The following is a 24306-nucleotide window of genomic DNA, read 5'->3' on the forward strand; positions in this document are numbered from 1 at the left end:
TCGCGTGATATGGTGTTAGCGGGTACAATGGAAGTACGAGTCTGGGCCGACTTTCAACAGGACCCTGGCAACAGTCACTCAATTCCCCAATCTGTAACCGTGACGGGCCTCGAAACTGAACATCTTGTTTATCAAATCATCCAATTTACCCATAGTAGGAGTTGCATGCTTCCCACTTGTCAATTGAGGCCCTTTGAAGATCGTATCTGCTGCGCCTGTCACTTAATGCTTTGCGTACCTCAACGGGCTGTTTCCTCACCCGTTGGGAGAATCGAATGCCCAAAACCAGTGTGACATCAGCTTCTCCACCTAATTCCCAGGGGATTCTGGTCTGGCCAGGGTGCCGAGCCATATTGCGGGGTAGCGTGACACCATGCTATTGTGGGTTAGCGCCTTAGCCGACTTGGTCCCGGATTGGCATTCCATCTTGTCTGTTGTGCATGCGCTGGAATCTTCTATCGTCATCATGAGGGCCACAAGTGATTGAAGCGAAGGGGTCTGTTGATCCAGGAATGAAGCTGTTACACACTGACTGACTGCCTACGAATAAAAGGTATGTTTTGAGACGCGTTGCATCCATTGAGTTCTCGGCCTTCCGCTTTCGAGACGATTAACTAGCTTTCCTGGACCTGGATTCGTCATCCCATCTTCCAGACTTGTCCAGGCACCCAGGGGCCTATCAAACAGTCATCCCAATGACTCGGCGGAGCAGGCCGCACCTGGGACCAGCCGCCAAGCCCAAGGGTCGATGGTTAGTTCCGATGCAACCTCTCGATTTCAGGTTGTGTGTCTCAGGGAGCTGTAGTCTTGTCTCCTTCGGTGTTGGTCAAGCTGTCAAGTTGTCAACAGTATGAAGCGATGCTTATTTCCAATCAATGTTTTATGGTTGCACGCATCTTGCCTATCCTAGGGAGTAAACAGTGAAAGTCAACACTGGAAAAGAGCTGATCTCGTGACCTCACGGCGTGTCTCGGCATTGCTCGGCGGGAAAAGCCCGAGCAAATCGACCCACATTGGACAATGTGGCGTTCAGCGAGAGTCAGTGGATTGTATTACACAGTAGAGTGGTCTGAAGAGGTGAAGGCGTCATAGTTCACTTTGCCCATTTCATGCCTACGCTGGATCTTGAGGGATTGACCAGCCTAGAACATTGGCGGCCGATATCGGCCAATGCCGTAATGAATACATACCATCACGAACTGCAGGGCACTGTATGTATCGAACATGACAGTGGCCGTATGGGATCGTTGAAGGTATGCATATTTGGCGAGCCAGTATTTCTGGCTATTCCCAGAATTCGTAGCCCGGCCAGCTCCAATTCAGAGCAATCAATTCCTGGCACGGAAGAAAACAAGGCTACAAACATTGCTTCTCATTGTGTTTGCTGTGGTGTGCGTCAAGAAGCATCGCACTGTGCTAAACGGTGGCGATGCTTGGTAATACAACGATTGGGTGACAACTGTATCTCCGCTGTAAAGTGAGCAACTCCACGGAAATTCTCCCCATTACCAATCTTATCGCGCTTTCACCCCTCCCCCAAACCGATAACAAACCACAAATCCCCGACCAAACCCACGCCATACCCAACACCATCGCATCACCTCAACTTTTCCCAACCACATCCCTCGATCCAACCATCACCACTACCACATCCATCATCGCCGAACCGCCAACCCGTCAACCATCCATCAAAATGGCCCCCGGCCTCGACCTAACCCCCGATTTCCACCCCCCCACAACCACCACCACCACCACCACCACAACCACAACCCCCCCCAAAAATGCGCAACGAACCCTCCTCCTCGCCCCGCCCACCCTCGCAACCCACGGCGAAGCCCGCCTCGCCACCCTCTTCACCACCACCTACCCACGCGCGACCACCGACCTCCAAATGCTGGACCGCCTCGCCGCCGGTCTCGTCACCCTCCCCGCGGCGAGCTACGACCTGGTCCTCGTGCTGACCGACCCCGACGGCGCGCGGCGCGTTGAGGCCGCGGCGCTGCTGGCGGATCGGGCTGTGTGGGCGCGGTTGGTGCCGGCGGTGAGGGCGGGGGGGAGGGTGGTGAGTGAGGAGAAGGGGGGGGAGGGGGGGGAGTTTTTGGGGGATAAGAGGGTGGGGAGGGAGGCGGTTTTGGCGGGGTTGGTTGCGGGGGATGGTGCGGTGGGTGGGTTTGTGAAGCCGGAGTATGCGGAGGAGGAGGCCGTGCCGTTGCGGTTTGGGAAGAAGAAGGCTGCTGGGGCTACTGCTGTGAGTTCGGCGGGGCCGGCGGTTGGGACTGTGAAGATGGCCACGGCGACTTCGGCGGGGAAGAAGGAGGAGGTGGGGATGGTTCCCCCGGTTGTGGCTGCTGCTGCTGCGGCGCCGGCGGGGGTTGGGTTCGTGGACTTTAGCGACGATTTGGATTTGGATGTGGAGGATGATGAGGATGTGATTGATGAAGAGACGCTGCTCACGGAGGAGGACATGTGGCGCCCGATTCAGCAGCCCCCTGAGTGCCAGCCGCAGCCGGGGAAGAAGAGGCGGGCGTGCAAGGACTGGTAAGCTTTCTTGAACTACCTCCCTAAGCCCACCTAGGTTACTAATAGTTCCAGCACATGCGGTCTCGCTTCGAGAATGGAGGCCGAGGACAAGGCGCGCCGCGCCAAGGCAGACACCGACCTCAACACGCTAAAGCTCAAGTCAGAGGACCTGAACGAGCTCGACTTTACTGTCCAGGGCAAGACAGGGTCCTGCGGCAGCTGCTACCTAGGCGACGCCTTCCGCTGCTCCGACTGCCCCTACATTGGCCTGCCAGCATTCGTACGTCTATCTTGAATCGTCCTGCTTTTCATGTGAACTAGAGCTAACGCGTTTGAGCAGAAACCCGGCGAGCAGGTCAAGATCGCGAACAACGCTATCCAGTTGTAAGAAGACGACCATGATGCGAAGGATATGAAACGCTGTGGTTATTAGACACGCCATGGGTTTAACGATGATCGAGTAAGAAGCAGCTTTGTTAGCTTCGCTTCTATCGGCGTCGAGTTGGAGGATGCGTTCAACCGATGTTGATTGTCAGGGAAAATGATTTGATACCTTTAGATTTTTGACGTTCTAGTTGGCGATACCAGCCCAAGCTAGGACAGGGACGGTGGGAAATAAACCATATGCAACCACACTGGCCCAGCCCGGTCAATGAACCGCTCGATGAGACCGACACAGTAGCCGTTGAGGTGGATTGTTTATTTTTCAACAGTGACCAAGAAACAGATATCGAAGCATTCCATTCCCATTTACGCCATGGCCCAACCATCGGTCTACAACGCGCCGCCCATGTATGTCCTATGTACGGAGATAAAACACTGAACCTATCCATGCCTCACCCAAACTACTCGAATAGATCATGAACTCTCAGCTGCCTTCCCAGTCCCTTTTTCTTTCCCTTTCGCGCCAGCCGCACTCCCCTCCTCTTCCTCATCATCGTCATCGCTCACCGCTCCAAGGCTGTACCGCGCATCCTCCTGCCCCTCAGCAGGCGAGCGCACATGCAGCGAATCCAGCTGCGTCTCATCAAAATCACCCGCCTCGACGTCCGTCCGAGGCCTCCCGCCACGGGGGTTCCGGAACCCCGAATTCCCGAGAGCAGCCCCGTTCTCGGCGCCCGCCAGGCCCTGGTAGCCACGCCGCTTGCGGCGCTCGCGCCAGACAAAGTAGCCCCAGGCGGCGGCAGCGACGGCGACGATGACCAGTACGATCTCGCCCGACCGGCGGTAAGCCTCCCACTTAGCGGCGCTCAATTTGGCCTTCTCGGCCTCCTGGTCGGCGTTGCCGTTGCCGGCGGTGCCACCGACGGTGGTCTCGGGTCCCTTCTCGCCGTCGAGGCGGGAGTCGGTGGGGTCGCCGCCGATGGAGCTGATGTCGACGCCCATGAAGCGGTCGAGCATGTCGCGGGTGCGGCGCGGGTAGTCGTAGGGCACCATGTGGGAGGCGTTGTAGAAGACGACGTAGGTCAGGTTACGGGCCTCCTGCCAGAAGCCGGCGTCTTCGCCCTCGAAGGTCCAGTCGCGGCGGGGCGCCCAGGTGCCCGGGGAGAGTTCAAAGCCGCGACCGCCGTTCCAGGCCATGCGGCTAATCAAAGCTTCGGTACCCAGGTGGTTGCAGATAAGGTCTTCGGCGCCCGAGAAGAGCATGACCGGCACCTCGGAGAGAATGTCCGGGAGGAGGTCGATGGAAGGCTTGGACTTTACAGGGTTGAAGTTGTGGCCAACCTGACCGTCGCATTCAACCCAGCCGGTGACCTTGTTGGGATTGACGTTGAGTGCTTGGGTGACGTCTTTACGACGGAGGTACGGCTGAACGTTAGTCAGGTCGGATGGCCAGTTCATGCCACAGGATGGATAGACGTCCTTCAGGCGCACGTCATACATGTTGTAGCACTCGAGCTTGTTGTCCTTGCCGCGCGTGGCTGTGAGTTTCAGAATCTCTTGGAGGATCTTCTCGCACTCGGGATGATCGACGGCGCTCTCTCCGACGGCAAGGTCTTTTTGGCAAATGCGGAGCTGGACCTCGAGTTTGCTGGCGATGTCGCTCCCCTTTTTTACTAGGCCCTTCTCGAAGGCGAACTGGAGATACGCCTCGTACTGCTCGGGCGGCGAGATCCACCCGTTGCCGATAAGCAAGCCCTTCAAATTCCACTGTTTTGTACCCGCGTCCTTGTTTCGGGCGAGGACATGCTTTGCAATGTAGGGGATATACTGGCCAGCGTACGACTCTCCGGCGAAGTAAAGCTAGCCACCGACGTTAGCAAACGAGAGAGAGTACGAGACACAGGGTGACCCACATCGTCGTGTTCATACTCTGGGAACAGCTTATACCACTTCTCCATGAAGATCACAAACTGTTCGGCCATCTGGTCGAGTTCGCGCACGTAGGCGTTGGTGTCGACATAGCTGAAGCCGGTGCCGACCGGATTGTCGACAAACAGCACGTTCGCAAACTCGTTCCAAGCGCCATCGTTATACATCAGCGTTTTGTCGTCCTTCAATCGGTAGGGGCCAATTTCCATCAATGCGCCATCCTCGGAGCTGCATCCCGGCCCGCCGTTCAGCCAGATGACGGTCCGCTGCTTGTTCGCAATGTGCTTGTTCTGGAAATGCCAGAAGAATATGTTGCCATTGGTTTCGGGGGTAACTTCGATGTGCCTTAAACCGCCGCGTCAGCCAGGATCTTCAGTGTTTCCCTTGTCTAGCGGGGGAAGCTTACCCAGCATGCATCTTCACCAGAGGTCCCTCGGGTGCGCCGGGAAGCGAGTGGACAAAGTAGTCGCCGGCCGACTTATCGGCGGCAGCTAATGTCGCAGTCCATGGGAGGCTGAGGGCAGCGAGAACGACGGGCAGGTGCCTCCAGCAGCCTGTCGATGGCCAGCTGGGAACCATGATTGCGCCGTTGCGCGGTTCGGTGACGCGCAGCAGCAACAGAGTAAAATAAATAACTGAAAAAGGGCGATGGAATATCTGGCTACCTAGCAGTGCCAGAGACAGTCATTGGGGCGGCGCCAGAAGTGAAAGGAAGCAAAAGCTGGAATGGGAAAAGAAGTGCTGCAATGCGGGACGATGTGTCCTGAGACGGGATGGAGTGCTGGAAGCGGCTGACGAGTACCGCTTCGTAACTATTGCGGCTTGGCGGTCTGGAGCCTAACTTAAGCGGGAAATAATAAAAGCACGATATCACAACGAGAAAATGCAGCAAGCCGACAGAAGAATGGGAAATGAGTACGGATGGTTGGCGAAAAAGAAAAGGAGAATATGGATGTATAAAAGATAGAAAGAGAGAATAAAAGACAAGAAAAAAAAAAACCAGTGCCTGGAGTTATGCTGTAGTTATTGTGTAACTCCTGCCCATTTGTCTTGTTTTCCGAATTTTCAGGAGACAGCGGGACAAGCACAGGGCAGGGTATGTATGTACCTGATGGAGGGGTTTCAAGGTGCCGGAGCCAACGAACAAAGCTGACCTTGCCCCTTCCACCCAGAACAGGGGTTGAATAACGCGCCGCATTCTTGGGGGCTGCACAGTAGTTCCATGCTTTTGCCTATTGTTTGGAGGAAGGCCTTTGCAAAGCTTCCCGGGGTGCCGGCCGGGCCATGCGGACCCTTGATAATGCACGGCGAGCTTACTTCGTATCGCCGTCCAATGCTCATTGGAAACGAGAATTGGAAACACACAACCTCCGGGATGCCCGCCCAAGAATCAGGAACACTTCAAGTGGGGCCGATCTGCCGGCTCCGGCTTGCCAAGCAGTCTTGGCATCGGGCGCTATTTCTGTTGTTAGCGGGCGCACGCTAAAATTTCCAGTTAACACCACAACGCTTGTTCCTATGTCTTAGGTAGCCATCGAGGGTTGAATACCAATATCCAGTTCAGCAAATCATACCGGGATTTTTCTCATAAGTATTTGCAATGGCTGCCGGTGGAAAAACCTACATCGTCGAGCACCTTGACCCGGAGCTGGGGACTTGGTCGGAGCTGGAATACCTCGCCATCGCCCGCGAATCGCAGGATACAGGGGCTAAGTTCTGCTTGTCGTCTCTTCCTCCGGCTTTCAAGGTCCCAGGGGATTTAGCCAAGATTCCTGCCTTCAAAGCAGAGACCAGGGGTGTTGAGGAGTTGTATGCCAGCGACAAATCACGGGTGTGCCTGCTTGACCCCGCGGCCGCTAGTGATCTCTCGCCTGAGGACGGCGATAAGTTTGACGCCTTTCTCTTTGGCGGAATTCTAGGTACTTCTCTTCTTCTCAAACGCTTATCGTGGCTTCGGACGTTTGCTAATCCCGCAACAGGAGATGACCCCCCGAGAGATCGGACGTCTGAGCTACGGAAGAAGGGATTCCAAGGCCGCCGATTAGGGCCGGTCCAGATGACTACTGATACGGCTGTTAGAGTCACCCGGCTAGTTGTCCAGGGCAAAAGTGTGTTGAACTGGCTCGCTATTGAGGCTCGTTGCTAATTGTGCTTTAGCTCCCCTCAAAGATATCCCCTACTTGGACCACCCAGAGCTGAAGTTCAACGAGCATGAAAGCACCGAGATGCCGTTCCGCTACGTCAAGAGCGAGGATGGAAAACCTATTATGCCCGAGGTAAGAACCTACCTACTTCATCATCCAATCTGACCTTTGCCGCTCACTCAATAGTGATAGGGCATGGTGGACTTGATCAAGAAGGACTCCGACAAGGCAATTGATGACATGTTTTGATTGAGAAATCTACGACCCATTTTTGCAATGAACGAGAGGTTCTAGTTTGTGATACCTCGGCCCTTCGTCATGGGGATGTTTGATCTAGATACCATCCGAGCGGGGTTATTTCATGAGCCTATCTTATCTGGAGAACCCCGCTGCAGCAACCCAAGCAAACGACCTGACCGTACCAGATCTTATCTGTTACTAGTAAACGCATACAGTTTCCGGCCACCGCAGCCTCTCAGAGACGAAGAGCGCGGGATAAGAAAATCAGGAGTCGGTCAGCAAGCAACCTACAACATGGGCGAATCGATACCCCTATTCGATATTTATCCACCCCTGATCAACACGGCGTGTCCATGGGCAACCACAATTGATGATCTGAGGCTCCTCTACAAGTGCCCGTCAACAGGCGCAGTCACTACTCGGACGTCCCTCGTTAACGGCTTCGATCACGACCCTGAAAAACATCAATACGCTTTCTTCGACGCAGCCCAGGCCGGCTCGGCACAAAACACAAGCGTCAACTCCCTCGGCTACAGCCCACTCACATTAGAGGCCTACCTTGGTTTCATCAAAACCATCTCAGACGAACAGCTCTCCTGGTCCGCCAAGGGGTTCATCGTCTCCGTCACGGGGTCGGTAGAAGACATTGCCGCCAGTTACAAGCTCATCGCCTCGGCGGCACGCGGCGTGCAATTCCCCCTCGCCATGGAGATCAACCTCAGCTGCCCCAACATCCCCGACATGCCGCCCCCAGCCTACTCAGGGGAAGCACTCACGACCTACCTCAACCGCCTCCAGCAAGTCATCATCGAGACCGCCAACAACACCGATGATAACACCCCGCGCATCCCCGTTGGCCTTAAAACACCACCCTACACCCACTCCACGCAATATCACACTCTCATCGCCGCCCTAGAAGCCACGGCCTTGACGGGAGGCCATTGCCCTATCTCCTTCATCACCGCAACCAACACCCTCGGCTCGTGCCTCCTCTTCGAACCACCACCATCCTTATCAAACCCCGACTCGCAGTATCCAAGTATGGAAACCGCGCTCCCCGGCCCCGGAATCGGCGGCATGGCCGGGGCGGCGCTGCACCCCCTGGCCCTAGGAAACGTGGTTACCCTGCGGCGGTTGCTGGACGAGCGGTGGCCGGACGAGGCCGGGGGTAGTGTTAATAGGGGGCGAGTGCGGTTGGTGGGCGTGGGTGGGGTGAGTGACGCCGCGGGATATCTGCGGATGAGGACTGCTGGGGCGGACGTGGTCGGCCTCGCAACGGGGTTGGGCCTGAGGGGGGTGGGGGTGTTTGCGGAGGTGGAGGGGGGGCTGGAAAGGGGGTGGTAGAATGGGAGATGGGAGGGTATCATGCGAAGCTCAACAAAAGAATGCGGTCATCCCGCACATCGTGGATCCCATCGACTCGCACCCAGGGTGGGTACCTATAAGTACATACACCATCCGAGGTGCCTAGCGGTCGCCTGGAGCAGTCATCCGGCAACGCTCAACTTCGCAGCTCCGTAAAGTAACATGGGGATGACCCACTTTTATACAAAAACACGTTGAGTAGGTAGCATTGAATGCAGAAGAAACCCTGAGGGAAGACGACGATTCACGTGCTGACGTGATGGGGAGCAAAGTGGGGTTGACCTTGCCGTGTCATCCAGCACCCGAGGACCTCGATGAAACTTTTCTCGTCGCTGGAAGTAACGAAACAAGCTTCTCTCCTTCATATCCACACAGCAATAGTCAACTCCCCTTAACACAGCCCAACATGACCACCCAACCCTCACCCGAGATCATCCTCTACGACCTCGCCAGCACCAAAAACGTCTGCTTCTCCCCCGTCGTCTGGCGCATCCGCCTCATCCTCAACTACAAACAAATCCCCTACCAAACTATCTTCCTCGAATTCCCCGACATCGAGCCCACCCTCTCCGCCCTCGGCCTGCCCCCCCACCCCCCCGACACCACCACCAACCCTCCCAAACCCCCCAAACACGCCTACACCGTCCCCGCCATCTACCACCTCCCCACCTCCACCTATTTAATGGACTCCCTCCCCATCACCCACTTCCTCAACACCACCTACCCCACCCCCCCGCTCTCCCCCCCCACCCCGCAAACCGCCCTCCTCGAAGCCCAGCTGCGCGCCGTCGCCGGCCCCCCCACCTTCCGCTCCGTCGTGCCGCGCGAGCTGCGCATCCTGGCGCCGCGCGCGCAGGAGTATTTTCGGCGGACGCGGGAACCGGGTTTGGGGGGGTTGAGGGTGGAGGATTTGTTGCGGGGGGAGGAGGAGGCGTGGGAGGGGGCGAGGGAGGGGTTGGAAAAAGTGGATGGGGTGGTGAGGGAACTGAGGGAGAGGGGTGGGGGGAGGTTTGTGGGCGGGGAGAGGCCGGGGGTGGTGGATTTTCTGGTGGCGGGGGGGTTGAGGTCGATGTGGACTGTGGAGGAGGGGTTGTTGGAGAGGTATAGGGGGATGGAGGGGATTTTGGGGGTTTATGAGGCGTGTTTGCCGTGGATGGAGAGGTGTACTTGAGGGGGTTGGGCGGAGGGGGGTTCGATGTGGAGGTTTCTATGGTTTGGCTTGGGAAATGTTATGGGATGTGTTGGGCATTGCCGGTAGGGTAGTTCAAGTCATTCTGATTGAGGTTGTTGCCCCAGGCATATCAACACATGATTCACCGGTGATATAGGTTCAGTCTTGCGGGCAACAGATATCTGCACAAGCCGATATTTTGAATCTAGGAGCTGAATGCTCGCAAGAAAAAGAAAAAATCCACTGATGTATAGCAAGAAACTAAAGCCTAGAAAAGAGCTATAGCTGAACTTCTATAGCAATAGCCAAGGCTGGTAATTATCACTTAGGGTTCCCCGTAGACTCCAGTCTTGAAAGGTTAGCTGCCGTACACTGGTCTCAAAGATTGGCAAAGACTTTTCAGATTATTGATTTTCAAAGTTGTTGAGTTCGTGATGGGTTTGATATTAATTCTCTCAAAATGCCAGCACTACGTTAATAGCTGGGATCCATGTTTTATTCGACTCAAGTTGCAAGGCCGCCTGATCGAAAGTGTACTTTTATGTGTTTTCGATGCATAGAATTCACGCGAGTGAGCCTGTGAAGCTACCAGTGACGTTACCAACTAGGAGTAGATGTCAAAATACAAAAGGACAAAGAACAGGGAGCAAAACGATAGACATGTGCCCGCTTCGCCTTGGGGCTCCATTATGAATTCAAGTTTGAAACGCAGTGTGCGCTCGGAAACAAACGCCGGGGCAACTTCGTCGTTTCTAGATACGGTGATCGACATGGCTTAATCATTCATTGCTATATTTATTGGCGGCCTGGACAGTCCCTGGTTGGTAGGACCACTTCCCTCCAATGCCGGCACGGCGGCCTCGGTCACTTACCATCGTGCAGTAGCGTTGACTGAAGAGGGTTGTTGCGTGACGGAGGGTGGTGGGTATGGCGGCGAGTGAGAAGGCGGGATTGGATGTCTTCGTTCGTGCGTGTGCTCGACCAGGGTCTTTTGTGGTTGTGCTTGACCGTGGGGGTGGCGGGTGGTAATGGCGTTGAGGCCGCCGAGGGCACTGGCTCACAGATAGAGGGGGTTGAGTCTTCTTTTTGGATGTGCCTTATTGTTCGATGCGTAGTCGGCTGCGTTTTATGTCGAACGCGAAGCGGTCAGGGGACCTTCCTGGGCTTTGGAAGGCCGAGGATATCGGCCTGGGCCGGCCGCCATTCCCATGTCAGGTGAGCCCTTCACGAGGCGTACTTGGCTGGCGTGAGCAAAGGATTGGTTCTCCATTCCTCGATCCTGCCATGTTGTTGTCCTCGACTCCTCATTCTCCTCTCCACTCGTCGCAGTATTCCAGGCCGAGGCACGACGACTTGGCAAAAACATCCTTGGTAGCGAGTTTGAAGACGGGAGATTTCCATGCCGTCAAAAACGGTTCCACCAGATAACCAACCGATTTATACCTATGTAGGTAGGTAGTTATCCGCGCCAACCGGCCGGAGTTTGGGTGGCGGTGGTTTATGCATTTGACCGGATCAACCATTCCCCCTACGTTGTGTCACTTTCTCAAGTTATCATTAGCGATCTCGGAAGGGCAATTCAAAGTGATAACCGGGTAGGCATCCCTCAGGGTATATCATTCCACACAGGGTATCTTCCCGCCCAACCCGTCGGTTCATATGTTAAGCTTGAATGGGGTTGTAAACCGACAGTGGCATGGTCTCGGCCGGCCGGATCCCAACTCGATTGAAACGGAAAAAAAATGCGTTCAACTCGCGTGTTCACAGGCAAACACCAATCGATACCTCTGAGATAGCCACGGTAGTTTCTCCAGAATGACACCGAGTAAGGATCTGGAAACAGATATCAGAATCCCATTGTTGGTTTAGAAAGGTCCCGGTTGAGGTCGAGATGGAAATATACGGTCCAGATACACAGTGGCACTGTCCATCTAAGCCGGCTCGTCGCAATTGTTGTCAACCTCTGACGGGAATTTGGGATTGTATTCAGCCTGAAGTCAACATGGCAGTTGAACACGGGGTGTAACGGTGAACGGGAGGCTAACGGCGTTAGCAGCTGCCGTTTCCTGAACGGAAGGTGGCGGTTCGCTGGGGTGAGATCAGCTCAACGAGTTCGAGATGTGGATGGAATCTGAGAATCCCGTCCCCTTCCGTGTCTGGAGGACCAGACGGAGGAATTTGGGTCGGACCAGGTCGACGATGCACGACGGCGGACATGTGGACGCGAAAGGCGGGTCTGTTGGGAACGGGGATGGGATGGATGTCGAAGATTTGCCCGGAGCTGACCCCGAGCCAGCGGAGCCCCAAGTCGAAGAAATCCGGGACGGCGTAGTGGGTGGTGGCCGCTGAAGATTAGCGGCCTTCAGGGGCACCCTCTCTGCTTCTCAGGCCCGTCAACCCCTGGATTGGGGATCTCCAATGCTGAATCGGGCCTTCGCAGCTCTGCACGGATATGGAACCAGGATCCCCAGCTTTCTGCCGTTTTCATTGGCGGACTTTTAGAGAAAGATTCTCCAGAGCTGGAGAAACTGTGGAGATTATGCGGGGTACCCTGCTGGTCGCGGTCTCCAAACCCACAGATTCCGCACCTGCACTCCAGTTTCTCTCCAAATCCACCTCGGGACCGTGGCCATCCAATACCATTGCTTCCATGTAACGGTCGGCCTGGCCCGTAGCAACAACGAAGACGACGGACCGCACCTGAGACCTCAATTCTGCTCGTCACATCTGGCCGACGCGATTGGCCATCCTGCTACCCGGAAACACCGTGTCTTTTATTTTGACGATTGTCGAGGTTGTAATTAACCACCGCATGGGGGAATGGCTCGCATTGTGTAACTAACGACATCGGACCCGGACCTGGACGGGCAACTTTTTCGAATCGAAGCTGAACAAAGCTAAGGCGTGGACTCAAGCATCGCTGCAGCTAACAACCTGGAAGGTCTCTCGGGATCGCGACTCCACACATCCCGTTAGTTAAACCAACCAGCCTGTCTTCCGCCGTTCCTATTCCTCTGTTCGGTGACAACCAAGCACGCCGACGGTCCGTCCAGCATCCCGCGCTTTGGCAGCCCCCCAGGGTCTCATCTCAGGTCCCTCTTCTCACTGGCTCCAGCAACCTTGAGAACGGAAAACGAAGTTCGGCCAAATTTCCATTATTCGTCTTGGCATAACCACCGTCTGCTGCCTACTGCGACCTCCCCGAACGACCTCCTTGCGTTGCAGCAGCACTTTCTACCTCCTGATTCCCGGGAATCTGTTACTCCAACGCCATGTCACGGCGGGCCCCGGTGTGGTGATATACCCGCTGTTATCGCCGGATCGTCGTTTTGTTGTCCTGGCCCGCTCCGTTTCGTCCTTCTTTTTCCGGTTGCGTGTCCCCGGCTGTTTAGTGAGGCTCTGATGCCGAGATCATTCTTTCGCTAGTAAGCGCTGCTGAACGGCATTGTGCTCTCAGAGTTGCCTTCTCGGCCACTCTAAACGGCCTTCAGCCACCGTTCACGCTGTCGTCGCTCAGTCGATAACAAAATACTCCAACTTCGCCTTCCTTGGAATTGCCCCCTTCTCCTGGATATCAGCCGCCAAGGCCGAAGAAAACGGCACCCATTACGCCCACCACCGCAGCACTCGAGAGGCGACACCAAAGATCGAGGGCGGAGCGTTCGAGCACGCGCGCTACTTGTCGACATCCCACCTTGTCGCAACCTTGCGGCTGCTTATCGCTTTCCAGGGCGCCTGGCTCCCTCGCGTCCATTATCTCTTGTATCTGTCCCTTGTGCCTGACAGGAACCCCACGCCTCATCTAGACAACTCTTGCAGGTGCGAATCTCGGGCCATGCACTTTAGGCCTCCTTGACATCCCCTCACTCCTTGCTGGCTGGGCTGGACTTTGGCCGCGAACCTAGAGGAGGAAGCAAGCAACGGCTGCGCTACTTGAGGTGCAAAAGCGTTCGTTCGTTCCAGCCTCGAATTCTCTGAGAGTTCGCTCGGGGCCGCGGGAGTCATCATGGCGGCGGTGCAGCAATTGGAGCCGATGCCGTCGCTGGCACGGCCGCAGAGCCTGAACGGCAATCCCTTCACCACCGACGTTGATATGGAGCGCTCATCGCCACCGATCCAGCAAGGCCTGCCGTTATGTAGCGAACCGGAGCGAGGAGACACCCGGATTGCCGTCATCATTTACGGCTCTGGGCAGGAGAAGATTGTCGATGTCTTTGCTGAGGTTTTGGGGAAACCGTCCAGGACGAAGAACCGCTTTGAGGACGTTAGCCAACACGACCAGGACTGGGTCATCGGAATCCCGGCCGAGAACGCAAAGGACGACATTGCGACGCGTGATAGAGGACTGATCGTTGCCATTAACGCTCATTGCACCGGCCTGGGCATGCCCCCGGACATCTATCTTTCGGCTCAGTGCGATTACGAATTTCTCTACACCGAGACCCCTTTCTTCCGTCGGGACCTTGCTCGCTTCACCTCGCATATCCTAGGCCAGTTATGCCATCACAGGGCGCTCATGGCGAAACCGAGGACCTTCATCATATCGACCACTTTTCCGGACGTGCATGCCGCCCTACCAAACATCGATATCTTGACCGTCGGCGCAGATGCCATCGAAATTCGAGTCGATCTTTTAAAGGAGCCCCTGGGGAATGGTACCTTTTCCGATATTCCTAGTCTTAGTTATGTTGGCGAGCAAGTCATGCTGCTCCGTCAAAGAACTGAGCTGCCTATCATCCTCACAACAAGGTGTACTAACGAGAACGGCCGGTTCCCGATGGATAATCCTGGCTTGTACTACGACTACCTCTATCGAGCACTTCAATGGGGTGTCGAGTACATCGATGTTGAGCTTTGGCTCCCCGAGAGCATCAGGAAGAAATTATATGAACAAAGAGGAAATAGCCGCATCATGTCCGCCTTCCACGACTTCTCGGGAAACTTCAAGTGGACGTCAGATCGGGCCGAGGCCATATTTCTGGAATCACAACGCTATGCAGATTGTGTGAAAATGATCGCCATCATCCACGACCCCAACGAGAACTTCGAGCTCGAGTACTTCCGGTCCAAGATCAAGGCAAAATATCCCGACTCGGTACCCATGTCTGCTGTCAACATGGGCGAAACGGGTCAGTTCTCTCGGACGCTCAACAAATTCTTCACGCCCATCACGCATCCTCTCCTACCCATCATCGCAGCTCCCGGGCAAATGAGCGCGGCTGAGATTAACCAGGCGCTGGCTTTGCTGGGACAGTTACCCAGGAAGAACATGTACGGCATCACCAGCCCAGCAATGCGCAGCGCCACACCCCAAGCCCCCTTTTATGAAAAGTGTTTTAATGAGCTAGGCTTGCCGCATCAGTTTGCCGTCGTGGAGTGGCAGCCAAAGACGTCTGGTTGTATCGGAACATGGTGCAACCAGAAGAATTTTGGCGGTGCTTACTTCAACCCAGCTGTCTCTTTCAAAAGCCTAGCGTCCCATAGCAAGTTCCTCGCGTTCCTGAACAACGGGACTGGGCCCACAGTCAGCGAAGCAGCCCAGCTCATCGGTATGGTCGACACCATCGTCGTACGGCCTGCTGTCTCGAGTGCCCCGACATCCGCCCCGTCATCGATTCCGTCGAGTCCTCAACGACACAAGAATGGGGATTCGTACACTACCTTCGGCCCCGCCCAGTCCGGTCTCCCCCCCAACACATCGCTCGTCCTCGACAACGCTTCATGGAAGGGCATCTTGAGCACTCTGACTCGTGACCTTGCCCCGTCGGCATATTTCGGGTGTGCCGCCGTCGTTCTTGCGTCCTCCGCGGAAGACGCCGCCAGCGCCCTCTTCGCCTTGAAAGCACTCAAGGTCGGCAAGGTGTACACGGTAGGCTTCAAGACACCCCCGGCATTCGGCAAGGACTTCCTCATCGAACCATTCACCAGCCTTGAGAGCATCCAAAGGGCGCGGACGGTATCGAACGGCGCCGACGCCGGGACCGGCTCACCATTCTTAGTCGTCAGCGCCTTGGGCCCGGAGAAGAGCACGCTTGTTGGGATGTTGGTCCGGCTGTTTGGGTCTCGGGGCTCGGCGAATTCCCGGAAGGTGTTCTTGGATTTGGCGGACCGGTCGGCCTCGCGGAAGGGCGACCCGGGCTTGATCGCCGAGCAGAGTGGGTTTGCGGCATATGGCGCGGCGGATGTCACCGCCTTTACGACGGTGGAAACATTACGACTGCTTGTTGGGCAGAATGTCCCATACAGCTTTGTGAGGCTGGCCAGTGGCAGGACGTTGTTCTAAGATGATGTCAGCCATCTATCTTTTTGGATGTTGTAAAAGCAGTGGGTGGTGTGTGGAGGTCAAAACTCCTTTGCCTCGTTGGCGATACCAAAGGTCAGCGCAGATCAACCCACGAGTGGGACGTCTGCTCTAACACAGCTGTTGCAGGTCGACGCGATCATCCCGACGAAAAACGAACACGACCACGTCCACGACCACGACCACGTCAGTCTCCTACGACTGGAGAACATCGAAGCGCATGACCGACATACTCGATCAGGACGCACGGTGTACGACAAGCCGAACAGTACTCATGACACACGATATGTTGTTGGAGGACCAATCGACAGGGACTAAGAGAGAAAGGATTGTTGTGTGGCAGGGGGGTCAACCGGCTAGACCAGAGCGGTGGCGGCGGGCGGGGGTTTAGGCGCGCAAATGCAGAAGGGTGGAATCGAGCATCGGTGGCGGCGGCCGCATGTATTGTTTATTGGTGTTTTGTTGACGGTTTTGCATACACCCCAACCTTTTTTCTTTTTTTGCATGTACCGGTATACAGCGTGGACATGTTTGGATTTTCTTTTTTCCTCAAAGACATTTCCCTACCTACCCATCTATCTCCCTTCGACATGCGCTTGTTCGGTTCAGCTACGCCCTACATTATCCCGAGGCACCGAGTTTGCTGGGTGCGCAAGTGAACTTACCCAAGAGGCGGGGATGCGCGTCGGCGATTTATCCTGAAGGGGTATGTCAAGCCGTCGCCGTCGGGAGCATGTCGGCGGCCGTGTTTTGTGTGTGATGAGCGTGCTTGGAGAACTTGGGTTGTCTCTGACTCGCGCTCTTGTCGTTGACGTCGTGCATCCCCTTACCCGCTACTGTAAGCGAGGGCGGAAGAGAGTTTCCCAGGGACGGTTTCCGTCTGGCCCTCCCCCCTTTCATCCGAGCATGTGCTTTGCGTTGCCGCTTGGCAGTGCCGGCAGCGCTTATATGGTGATTACTTAACTATCCCTTCCCGGGTGAAAGGCACTGGAATTGCTACCTCGCGTGCTTTGAGGTAGGCGGTTCGGAGGAGTCCTGGCACCGGTTTGCATCGTCATCGGTATCCAAAAGCTCACCTGGGGAATCAATGTATGTATGTTACATGACCGAGATCTGGGGTGGTGGCTACGAGATTCAATGCCAAGGCTTATGAGACCTGGTTTGCTTCATGCTCAACCCCCATTTCGGAGAACTCTAACTAATGTAGTATTCAACAAGATACAAACTCAGCTCTCTGTTTCTGAACATCTCGTTGCTCAAAATCGAGATCCCTTCTACCGGGTACGAACCGCGGACGGGAACAGACGAGGGAGAGCTGCTTGGTTCTGTTTACAAGGATCATCTCCAGGGTTGATGCTGTGCTCCAAGAGCTGGAGAGACTAGTAGATCTTTCTCGTGTACATACGAATCAACGAGTGCAGCCCGTACTCCTCGGTAGTTGTCGGCATTGTGCCTCGATGAGGAGACATTGCATCGGTGATGGGACCTTTGGTTCCGCGCAAAGCGGGGCTCTCTGTTACCACGTCACTCCCTACCTACCGCAATATGTACATGCTTTAGCTTGTCTGTTTGGGGTCGAGATGACAGTGGCGGAGAGTTCGGAAAGCTGTTTGTTTCAAAGTCATTAACTAGGTTCGGTTTTGAGTAAAAATCGACAGCGCAACCTGGTCGAGGCTAGGAAACTATCCCAGTCTGGGATCCCATCTTAACTTTCTTCGGGTGTTTTTGCCACGAAGGCGACAGCAGCCAGCAGAAGCTTTCACTTGTGTAGAAGAAGAGTTGCATCCCCTTAATATCCGATGTACTTTCCAAACGAATCAGATGCACGGTTCGAGCTCCGGGGTACGCCACCGAGCCTCCCAAGTTTGCCGTCAACTCGCAGTGGCCAGAGAGGCGTCTTGTGAAGCCTCCTGTGCGACACCCATGTCATTCGGAGACCGTGCCCGTGGAGCCGAAAGCACGCGGCTCCCCTGCGAGGAGAAGCGCGGGCACAACCGTTTCGGTCCGATAGGTCCTTGCGGGACAACTATCCACATTCGAAATCGGAGGAAAGGGATTAATCGATCAATGGCGCCGGCATCTGAAGCTTCGTTAAGCATATGTGACAGGAATATTTGCCGTTGTTACTTGGCGTCTTTTTAGCTAACGGATGGATCTCGCTCCCTGCCTACCTAGATTCAAGGCCAGCCGCCCGACCAAGGAATCTCAGAGTCAGGCGTTGTTTTAGTCCCAAAAAGGGAACACATTTCCACTCTTTCAGCCCTGCGCCGTTAGGCGACAATGTTAGCTCAGAGTGTGTGGCTTTTTGGCTGGCTCCTTCCCTTTAGACCGTTGAGCGGGTATAGCGGGCCGCCAGTCGATGATCTGATCCAGATTCTTGGGAGTTTGGCGATAGTTAGGACTTGGCGCGTTGAGTTTTCATCGTCGTATTCGTACACTACTGTGTACAAAGTATGTCCACTAGTGTATGTACATACTCAAAACATTCAGTTCGTCCAATGCAACATCCCCGGATCACCAAGCTTCCAGGTTCCCAGAAGCCGAATCCGAGGAATGGTGTCTCAATCGAGATGTGACCGGCCGATGCACACTTGCAAGGCACGAAAGAGTCAACTCGGGCTTCGAACGTCCGCAGAACGCCAAGGATCGACGATGATTAGTGGGGATAGCAGGGGCACCCCAGGCGCTTGAGATTTGCGGGGTGCAGGGAACGGGTGTGTGGTGCTTAAGCGAGTAGGTAGCATGGGCGCTCTCATCACGCATTTTCTGGGAGACCTTCGTTGTCGTTGCTCCGGAAAGAGGCACAATACCGCCGGAGGAGACGGAGGGCGAAGTTAGCGAACCTCAAGCCATCGGTTAGTTCGAATCACCTCGGGAATTAATTCAGGGAGTAGGGTTTGACCAGTGCAGGTACTTAGGTACCTCTTCCCCATCTTTCACAGTTGAAACTAGAGTCTCGCGTGGCACAATCTGGCCCGGACCGGGACGCCCATTGGTAGGCAGGTCCAGAAATGCGGTGCTTCATCGGGCGACTGGTGAACGGGACAGAACATAACCGGGATAGAGCCTCGAGATTGAACCCGTCTGCGTAGGCAGAAGCGGGCAGCCGGTAGATGTGCCGCCATTGGAGCGGCAAAGGGTCGGATATTGCAACCTCAACACAGTACCGCGCCCCCATTACGTCGTGAATGGCATCAGAGAGGCCCTTGCAGTCAGGAACAGAGAGGCTCGACAGGTCCAGCGCACCCAGGTGCCAGGTCTGCCATTGCCGAGTGGGGCACTCCGTCCGCTCTCGTTTATGCACCTTTACTTGGAAGCGTCGGGGTTTAGTGTGCTTGTCGCTCCCTCTGACGAGAAATCCGGGGAAGCTGTCGTCGCTTGTCTGGCGAAAGTGGTTCCCGAGGTCTCATTGATGACTTATCTGGGCTGCAACATCGCTTGGCTCTGAAGGGCGGGAGCTCCGAGACCACCTGCAGCAGTTGAATGCCAAGCCTACCACTTTACTCTGTCAGCGGTTCCGTTTGATCAAGCAAACTGCAAACCAAAAGCTAGCGACGCTGCTGGCTGGTAACGAGGGTAACCAGTATTAATGTTTTATATGGTTTAAGCACTCTGCACGTGAGCCTGGCACAAATAATTAGGTAAATAGGTAATATGATCATGGTAGAACCTTGGAAATCAATACAGACACGACCAATAGATGTTGGTGTTTTTGTTCCTGACAACTGCAACTGGGCTGGCTTGCGAGAGACGGCCACACTGCGTGAATCCAGCCAAGGCCCCCAGGGCAAGGACTCTCTCCACTTGTTCTCCCAAATCTGCAGGTGGAACCGGCCGAGGTCTCCGCAGGTTCATCCTTCTCGACCTCCACAAACCAACCCCACACTTCCACCGTGCCATCTCCCCGCACCATCCGCCATCTATGTTGCTCGAGGATCACACCTTATGAGATGGATTAAGAGCTTGTTTGACATTGAATTGTTTTGAGTCCCGAACCCAGAAAACAGACTTCCGTACCTTGCACAGCTTACGCACTGCATCATCCGCCATGAGCTCTGCTTTCCTTTCCTGACACCCCGACTCTATCCACTTCCTCACTGAGCCGGCGCATTCCCTGCCTTCGACATGGCCCCGGACAGGGACCAGTTTCGCTCGAATCCCAGCAATTGACTCTCCACATTTCTGTTACGGGCCGCCTTTTTCGTCCCCAAGCCCTCGCTGTCAAGCACCGCATCGAATGCCACGAGGCAACCACGTTTGTTGACAGTATGTGCGCTGGGCAATGAAGCTGTCGATGGTGCGGTGAACGAACGAAGAAGCCCCATGACCTGCCGACCCCGGTCTAGGATGAATGTGAGCCTGTGAGGGTTTCCCCCGTTTAAATCCAGGACAGGGCCACATGCAATTCCTCCAAAAACACGCGGTGCCCCTTTCATACCCGGCTGCTTAACCGATGCCGCGTCTTTTGTCCTTTCTCAATCCGACTACTTTACATTTTCTGCTTCTTACACGGCTGGAGCCAACCACCGTCTGCCTGGATATCTCACCACCTCCTCGGCGTCCTGGTTGCGCGAGGCGCCTCTCCGCCAATCGAAAGCTGGCGCGCCCATGTTCGACTTCTTGGGTAGTCAGCTAACACAGCATCTTGCAGGCAAAGAAAGGCATTGTAACACCGTTTGCTGAGCGCCACCTTTATACTCGGTACCGCCCCCGACGACTCGCGCATCACTAGCAACACGGAATATAGAAGGACAAATTTGGGGTTCCAGGAACGGCTCAGTGCTAAAACGACCCTATACGCCGGCGCCACCACGAATTCGAATCGAGCAGTGTCGACCTGTGTCTGGCAGTTGCTGCGTTTGGTGACAATCTTCTCGAGTGGCGGACCACCCCACGCCCTGTTCAGAGACTATCTATCCCAAGGAACCATGCCCCAAAGTAAACGGTGACTGTGCAGCGTACAGCTTTCTGGTGGGAATTCAGCACTGCGCTTCAGGCGCGCGGCGCGGAGACACACCCGACAAGATGGCTCAGCCCTACGAACCCAGAGCGGTAACACCGCTACCTCGCATACCGCTAGCCCCCATGCCGCGGCCCCAAGTTAGCATCGAACGCCTTCCCACACGCCGCATGAGTAACGAACCCCGGGAATCCATGAATTGCAAATCGTGTCGGAAGCGCAAGGTATGTGGTTGGTTTTGACGCTCTACGGGCGCTTGGCGAGCATCACCACCTGCTGCAGAGCCAATGTGAGCTAATGTTAGAGGATGTAGATTAAGTGCAACCGGCTCCGTCCCGCTTGCGAGGCATGTCAAGTTTTCCAATGCCCGTGTATATATGGTATGTCTTTTCTTCCAGCGGATTTGGGTTTCCACGTTCCCTGCCTTTCCTCACACGACGTCACAGATGCCGTTCCTAAGAAAAGAGGTCCAAAAACCGACGTATTGGAAGCTCTCCTGAAGAGGGTGGATGGGCTGGAAGCTCGACTAAAGGACAAGAAAGCGGACGCCGAGGCAGAAGGCTCTGAAAGTGCTGTGGTAGACGCCCCTGAAGCATCCGCCTCGACTCAATCGGCATCAAACCCGGCATCTGGAGCGACAGCCGATGCTGGCCAGGAAACTCAAGACACAATCGTGTTTTCCCCTGCCCAGTCAAAGTGAGCAGCCCATATTCTCCACTGCAGGTTTCAATTCTAACCTCGCGTAGTGAGCAATCCCCTGAACCCCATCCCGGTACATTACTCGACATCTATTTCACCCGCTTCCACGACAAACCCTTTTATATTTTTGACGAGTCCACCTTACGGCAACGCTTGCAACTGGAACAAGTACCCGGCTACCTAGTTCACGCCATTTATGCGGTAGCCGCCAGGTGAGCAGACAGCACCCGACTATCCTTGTCATTTCTCAATACTGACCCGGCCGTGAAGATATGCGCCCCACCCGAGTGGCTACCAATCCGCCGTGAAACTTAGCGAGGAGTATGCGGCGAAGTCGAGACTGGAGATAGATACGGACGACCCATCCGTGGACGCGTTGCAGGCTCTCGTGCTTCTTGTAACGGCATTTACAGCCTCGGGGAAGGGGAAAAAGGCGTACATGTTGCTGAGTATGTCTTCTCGGAACCCATTCGCAGCGGTAAAACTAATCATCTTTGTAGCAAGCGCTGTTGGCATGGCCATGGCCTTGGAGCTGCACCGGGAGTTGGACATGAACGCCCGCGTCACACCAATCGAGCGAGAAAGCCGCCGAAGGTTATTCTGGACTTGCTATCTTCTTGATCGTTTCATGTCCTGTGGCTCGAAGCGCCCGTCCCTCATCTCGGACCGGGCCATACTTTTACGGCTCCCATGCTGGTTCCCCAGCCCGAATTCGATACCCATGGAAGGGGACTTTTTTCAAAGTTACACGAACCTCCAGCACCTGCAAGGTGGGGGCAAGAAGGCCCAGGGAAGCAACGGGATGCTCATCGACATCTGCCGCATACTCGGCACGACAAACCAGTATTTGGCAGCTGGCGGTGTCAAGGGCGACTCCCATTTTCCATGGCACTCACTATCCAACCTCTCCAAGATCCGGCAGGATTTGGATGTGTGGGCGTCAGGAACAGAGGATGTCTTTTCCAGCGTGGAATCCCTGTTCGGGCAGCCGGATTCCACGGTGCTCGTGCTTAGCAAGCTGATCTATCATCTTATCCACTGTCTCATCTACCGCCCCTTCCTGCCCATCGACCTTGCGGAACTCGCAGGGACCGGGCAACACCAATCTTGGCAGATCGAAGCTACAAATATGTGCTTCCTCCACGCGAACGCCATTGCGGAGCTCGTCGAACTCGGAAAACAAACGGCGTCAGTTGAGTGGCCTGCTTTCGTCGGCTACTGCATCTGCACGGCCGGCACAGTACACATCCATGGCGCTCATTACAGCCGGATAGGATCAGCCGGCGACATGAACGTGTTCAGATCCTCGACCGATTTCCTATCCAGGGAGATGCAGCAGCTGAGCGAGCTGCGGTACGCGTGGGCGAGCGTTCAACACCAGCGTGAGACGCTACAGGGGATTTACCACGCACATTCGGAGCTCGTCAAGAGTCTCTCCCAGAGCCCCATGCGGTACTCGCCGGTATTCACCCTCGAAGACTTTTTCGACAGATATTCCAACATTGGGGGACCAGGGGGGCAGAGCTTTAGCTTCGATTCGGCGAATCTGAGTCTCGCCGATGTTGTGGTGGATTTCACAACCGATACGTATCCGGGCCACGGCCTCTACGCACCCCGGGCCAGCCCCTCGGATCCTGGGCCGTCTCGGCCAAACAAGAGGAAGAACACGGCCCCATCAGGCCGTCCGAGGCCGGATCTCAAGAATCTAATGTCCCTCAACAACATGAAACCCCCACCCGCGCCATCGTTATCCACGCCGTCGTCCGCTAATCGACCGCTCTTCTCACCGGGGTCACTGCCACCCCAGCCATCACCCGGGATCCTACACACGCCAACCTCTGTTAATCCGGCTCATGGGTCCCTCCAGCAGAATCGCCGGCTGAGCATGTCGCATAGTTCGGTAGCCGGCAACACTAACGGAGATGGCCTCCAAAACTTCTCGCTCGGCAACGGCGCGAGCAGCCAGTCGGCCGATTTACCCCATGGATTCCCCAGCATGGGAAACGGCGGCTTCAACCCGTCCTTTAACTTCGGCCAGCTCCCCGGATCCACACCCGGCCCCAGCGGCGCGGCGCAGAACTTCGACCCCATGTTTGGCGGGATACCCACCAATGCGTTTGGCACGCCTACCCCGTGGCACGGCGACGAAAACGGGAGAGCTGCGGGTGTAGGGACTACGCCTAAGGATACGAGCCCGAATGAAAGCGCAGCCACGACAGGGCCGGGGGAAGAGAAGGATCCGTTCCTGAGCTTGCTGGAGCAGCTGGCCGAGAACGAGTCGTTTATGGGCGGCGGGGGGAATGAGCTGGAGTTCTTTTTGAATGGGGCGCCTACGTCGGGGTGATGGCGAGAGGTTTAATGGCTGGGGGTGGGTGGACTTGGAAATACCCATATGTGGACATTAAGCGGAAAAGAGGGTTGGTTTTCTAGCGTGGAGTTGGCGAAGGGTGTTTGTCTTGTATAAAAGGGAACGGGTCGGGTATGTATGTACAAACGATTAGGGGGTAATGCTCGCCTACTAAACGGGTTACGAATATAAAATATAGCTCTATGCTATCCAACGCAAGATGTTAATTATTAGTCGTGCTTTGTT

The 24306-nt window shown here is 55.4% G+C and overlaps 7 protein-coding genes across 7 annotated transcripts; 6 read left to right on the forward strand and 1 right to left on the reverse strand.

Annotated features, from left to right (window-relative positions):
• Positions 1-1693: 1693 nt before the first annotated feature.
• On the forward strand, positions 1694-2908 carry F5144DRAFT_545729 (Fe-S cluster assembly protein DRE2; the record flags this gene model as incomplete). Its single annotated transcript, XM_066787378.1, has 4 exons — positions 1694-2062; positions 2180-2538; positions 2587-2800; positions 2861-2908. 4 exons carry the CDS (start codon positions 1694-1696, stop codon positions 2906-2908), a joined length of 990 nt encoding a protein of 329 aa, XP_066647270.1.
• A 262-nt stretch (positions 2909-3170) lies between these two features.
• Positions 3171-5683, reverse strand: F5144DRAFT_145279 (pheromone-processing carboxypeptidase KEX1). The gene is made up of 3 exons (XM_066782421.1): positions 5240-5683; positions 4818-5178; positions 3171-4764 (listed from the first exon to the last, which is right to left on the reverse strand). Exons 1-3 carry the CDS (start codon positions 5410-5412, stop codon positions 3379-3381), a joined length of 1920 nt encoding a protein of 639 aa, XP_066647271.1. The 5' UTR covers positions 5413-5683; the 3' UTR covers positions 3171-3378.
• A 750-nt stretch (positions 5684-6433) lies between these two features.
• On the forward strand, positions 6434-7226 carry F5144DRAFT_590913 (SAM-dependent RNA methyltransferase; the record flags this gene model as incomplete). Its single annotated transcript, XM_066790206.1, has 4 exons — positions 6434-6752; positions 6813-6941; positions 6991-7109; positions 7170-7226. The coding sequence occupies 4 exons, from the start codon at positions 6434-6436 to the stop codon at positions 7224-7226; spliced, it is 624 nt and encodes a 207-aa protein (XP_066647272.1).
• On the forward strand, positions 6925-8701 carry F5144DRAFT_145323 (uncharacterized protein). The gene is made up of 3 exons (XM_066782422.1): positions 6925-6941; positions 6991-7109; positions 7164-8701. Exon 3 carries the CDS (start codon positions 7296-7298, stop codon positions 8559-8561), a length of 1266 nt encoding a protein of 421 aa, XP_066647273.1. The 5' UTR covers positions 6925-6941; positions 6991-7109; positions 7164-7295; the 3' UTR covers positions 8562-8701.
• Positions 8702-8988: 287 nt separating this feature from the next.
• On the forward strand, positions 8989-9753 carry F5144DRAFT_600325 (uncharacterized protein; the record flags this gene model as incomplete). Its single annotated transcript, XM_066791068.1, has 1 exon — positions 8989-9753. One exon carries the CDS (start codon positions 8989-8991, stop codon positions 9751-9753), a length of 765 nt encoding a protein of 254 aa, XP_066647274.1.
• A 4006-nt stretch (positions 9754-13759) lies between these two features.
• F5144DRAFT_545732 (type I 3-dehydroquinase-domain-containing protein) lies at positions 13760-17408 on the forward strand (the record flags this gene model as incomplete). Its single annotated transcript, XM_066787379.1, has 4 exons — positions 13760-16003; positions 16184-16322; positions 17070-17143; positions 17262-17408. The coding sequence occupies 4 exons, from the start codon at positions 13760-13762 to the stop codon at positions 17406-17408; spliced, it is 2604 nt and encodes an 867-aa protein (XP_066647275.1).
• Positions 17409-20785: 3377 nt separating this feature from the next.
• Positions 20786-24301, forward strand: F5144DRAFT_145395 (fungal-specific transcription factor domain-containing protein). The gene is made up of 6 exons (XM_066782423.1): positions 20786-21238; positions 21328-21394; positions 21461-21710; positions 21761-21925; positions 21984-22162; positions 22214-24301. The coding sequence occupies exons 1-6, from the start codon at positions 21080-21082 to the stop codon at positions 24055-24057; spliced, it is 2664 nt and encodes an 887-aa protein (XP_066647276.1). The 5' UTR covers positions 20786-21079; the 3' UTR covers positions 24058-24301.
• The last annotated feature ends 5 nt before the right edge of the window (positions 24302-24306 follow it).

This window comes from Chaetomium tenue, assembly GCF_020726465.1.
Source record: "Chaetomium tenue strain MPI-SDFR-AT-0079 chromosome Unknown F5144scaffold_2, whole genome shotgun sequence".
NCBI lineage: Eukaryota > Fungi > Ascomycota > Sordariomycetes > Sordariales > Chaetomiaceae > Chaetomium > Chaetomium tenue.

Coding starts and splice junctions, on each gene's coding strand:
- F5144DRAFT_145279 (XM_066782421.1), bottom strand. CDS start 5,412: ATGGTTCCCAGCTGGCCATCGACAGGCTGCTGGAGGCACCTGCCCGTC. Junction 5,179..5,239: donor CTGGTGAAGATGCATGCTGG/GTAAGCTTCCCC, acceptor CGGCGGTTTAAG/GCACATCGAAGTTACCCCCG. Junction 4,765..4,817: donor CAGAGTATGAACACGACGAT/GTGGGTCACCCT, acceptor GTCGGTGGCTAG/CTTTACTTCGCCGGAGAGTC.
- F5144DRAFT_145323 (XM_066782422.1), top strand. CDS start 7,296: ATGGGGATGTTTGATCTAGATACCATCCGAGCGGGGTTATTTCATGAG.
- F5144DRAFT_145395 (XM_066782423.1), top strand. CDS start 21,080: ATGGCTCAGCCCTACGAACCCAGAGCGGTAACACCGCTACCTCGCATA. Junction 21,239..21,327: donor AATCGTGTCGGAAGCGCAAG/GTATGTGGTTGG, acceptor TAGAGGATGTAG/ATTAAGTGCAACCGGCTCCG. Junction 22,163..22,213: donor AAAGGCGTACATGTTGCTGA/GTATGTCTTCTC, acceptor TCATCTTTGTAG/CAAGCGCTGTTGGCATGGCC.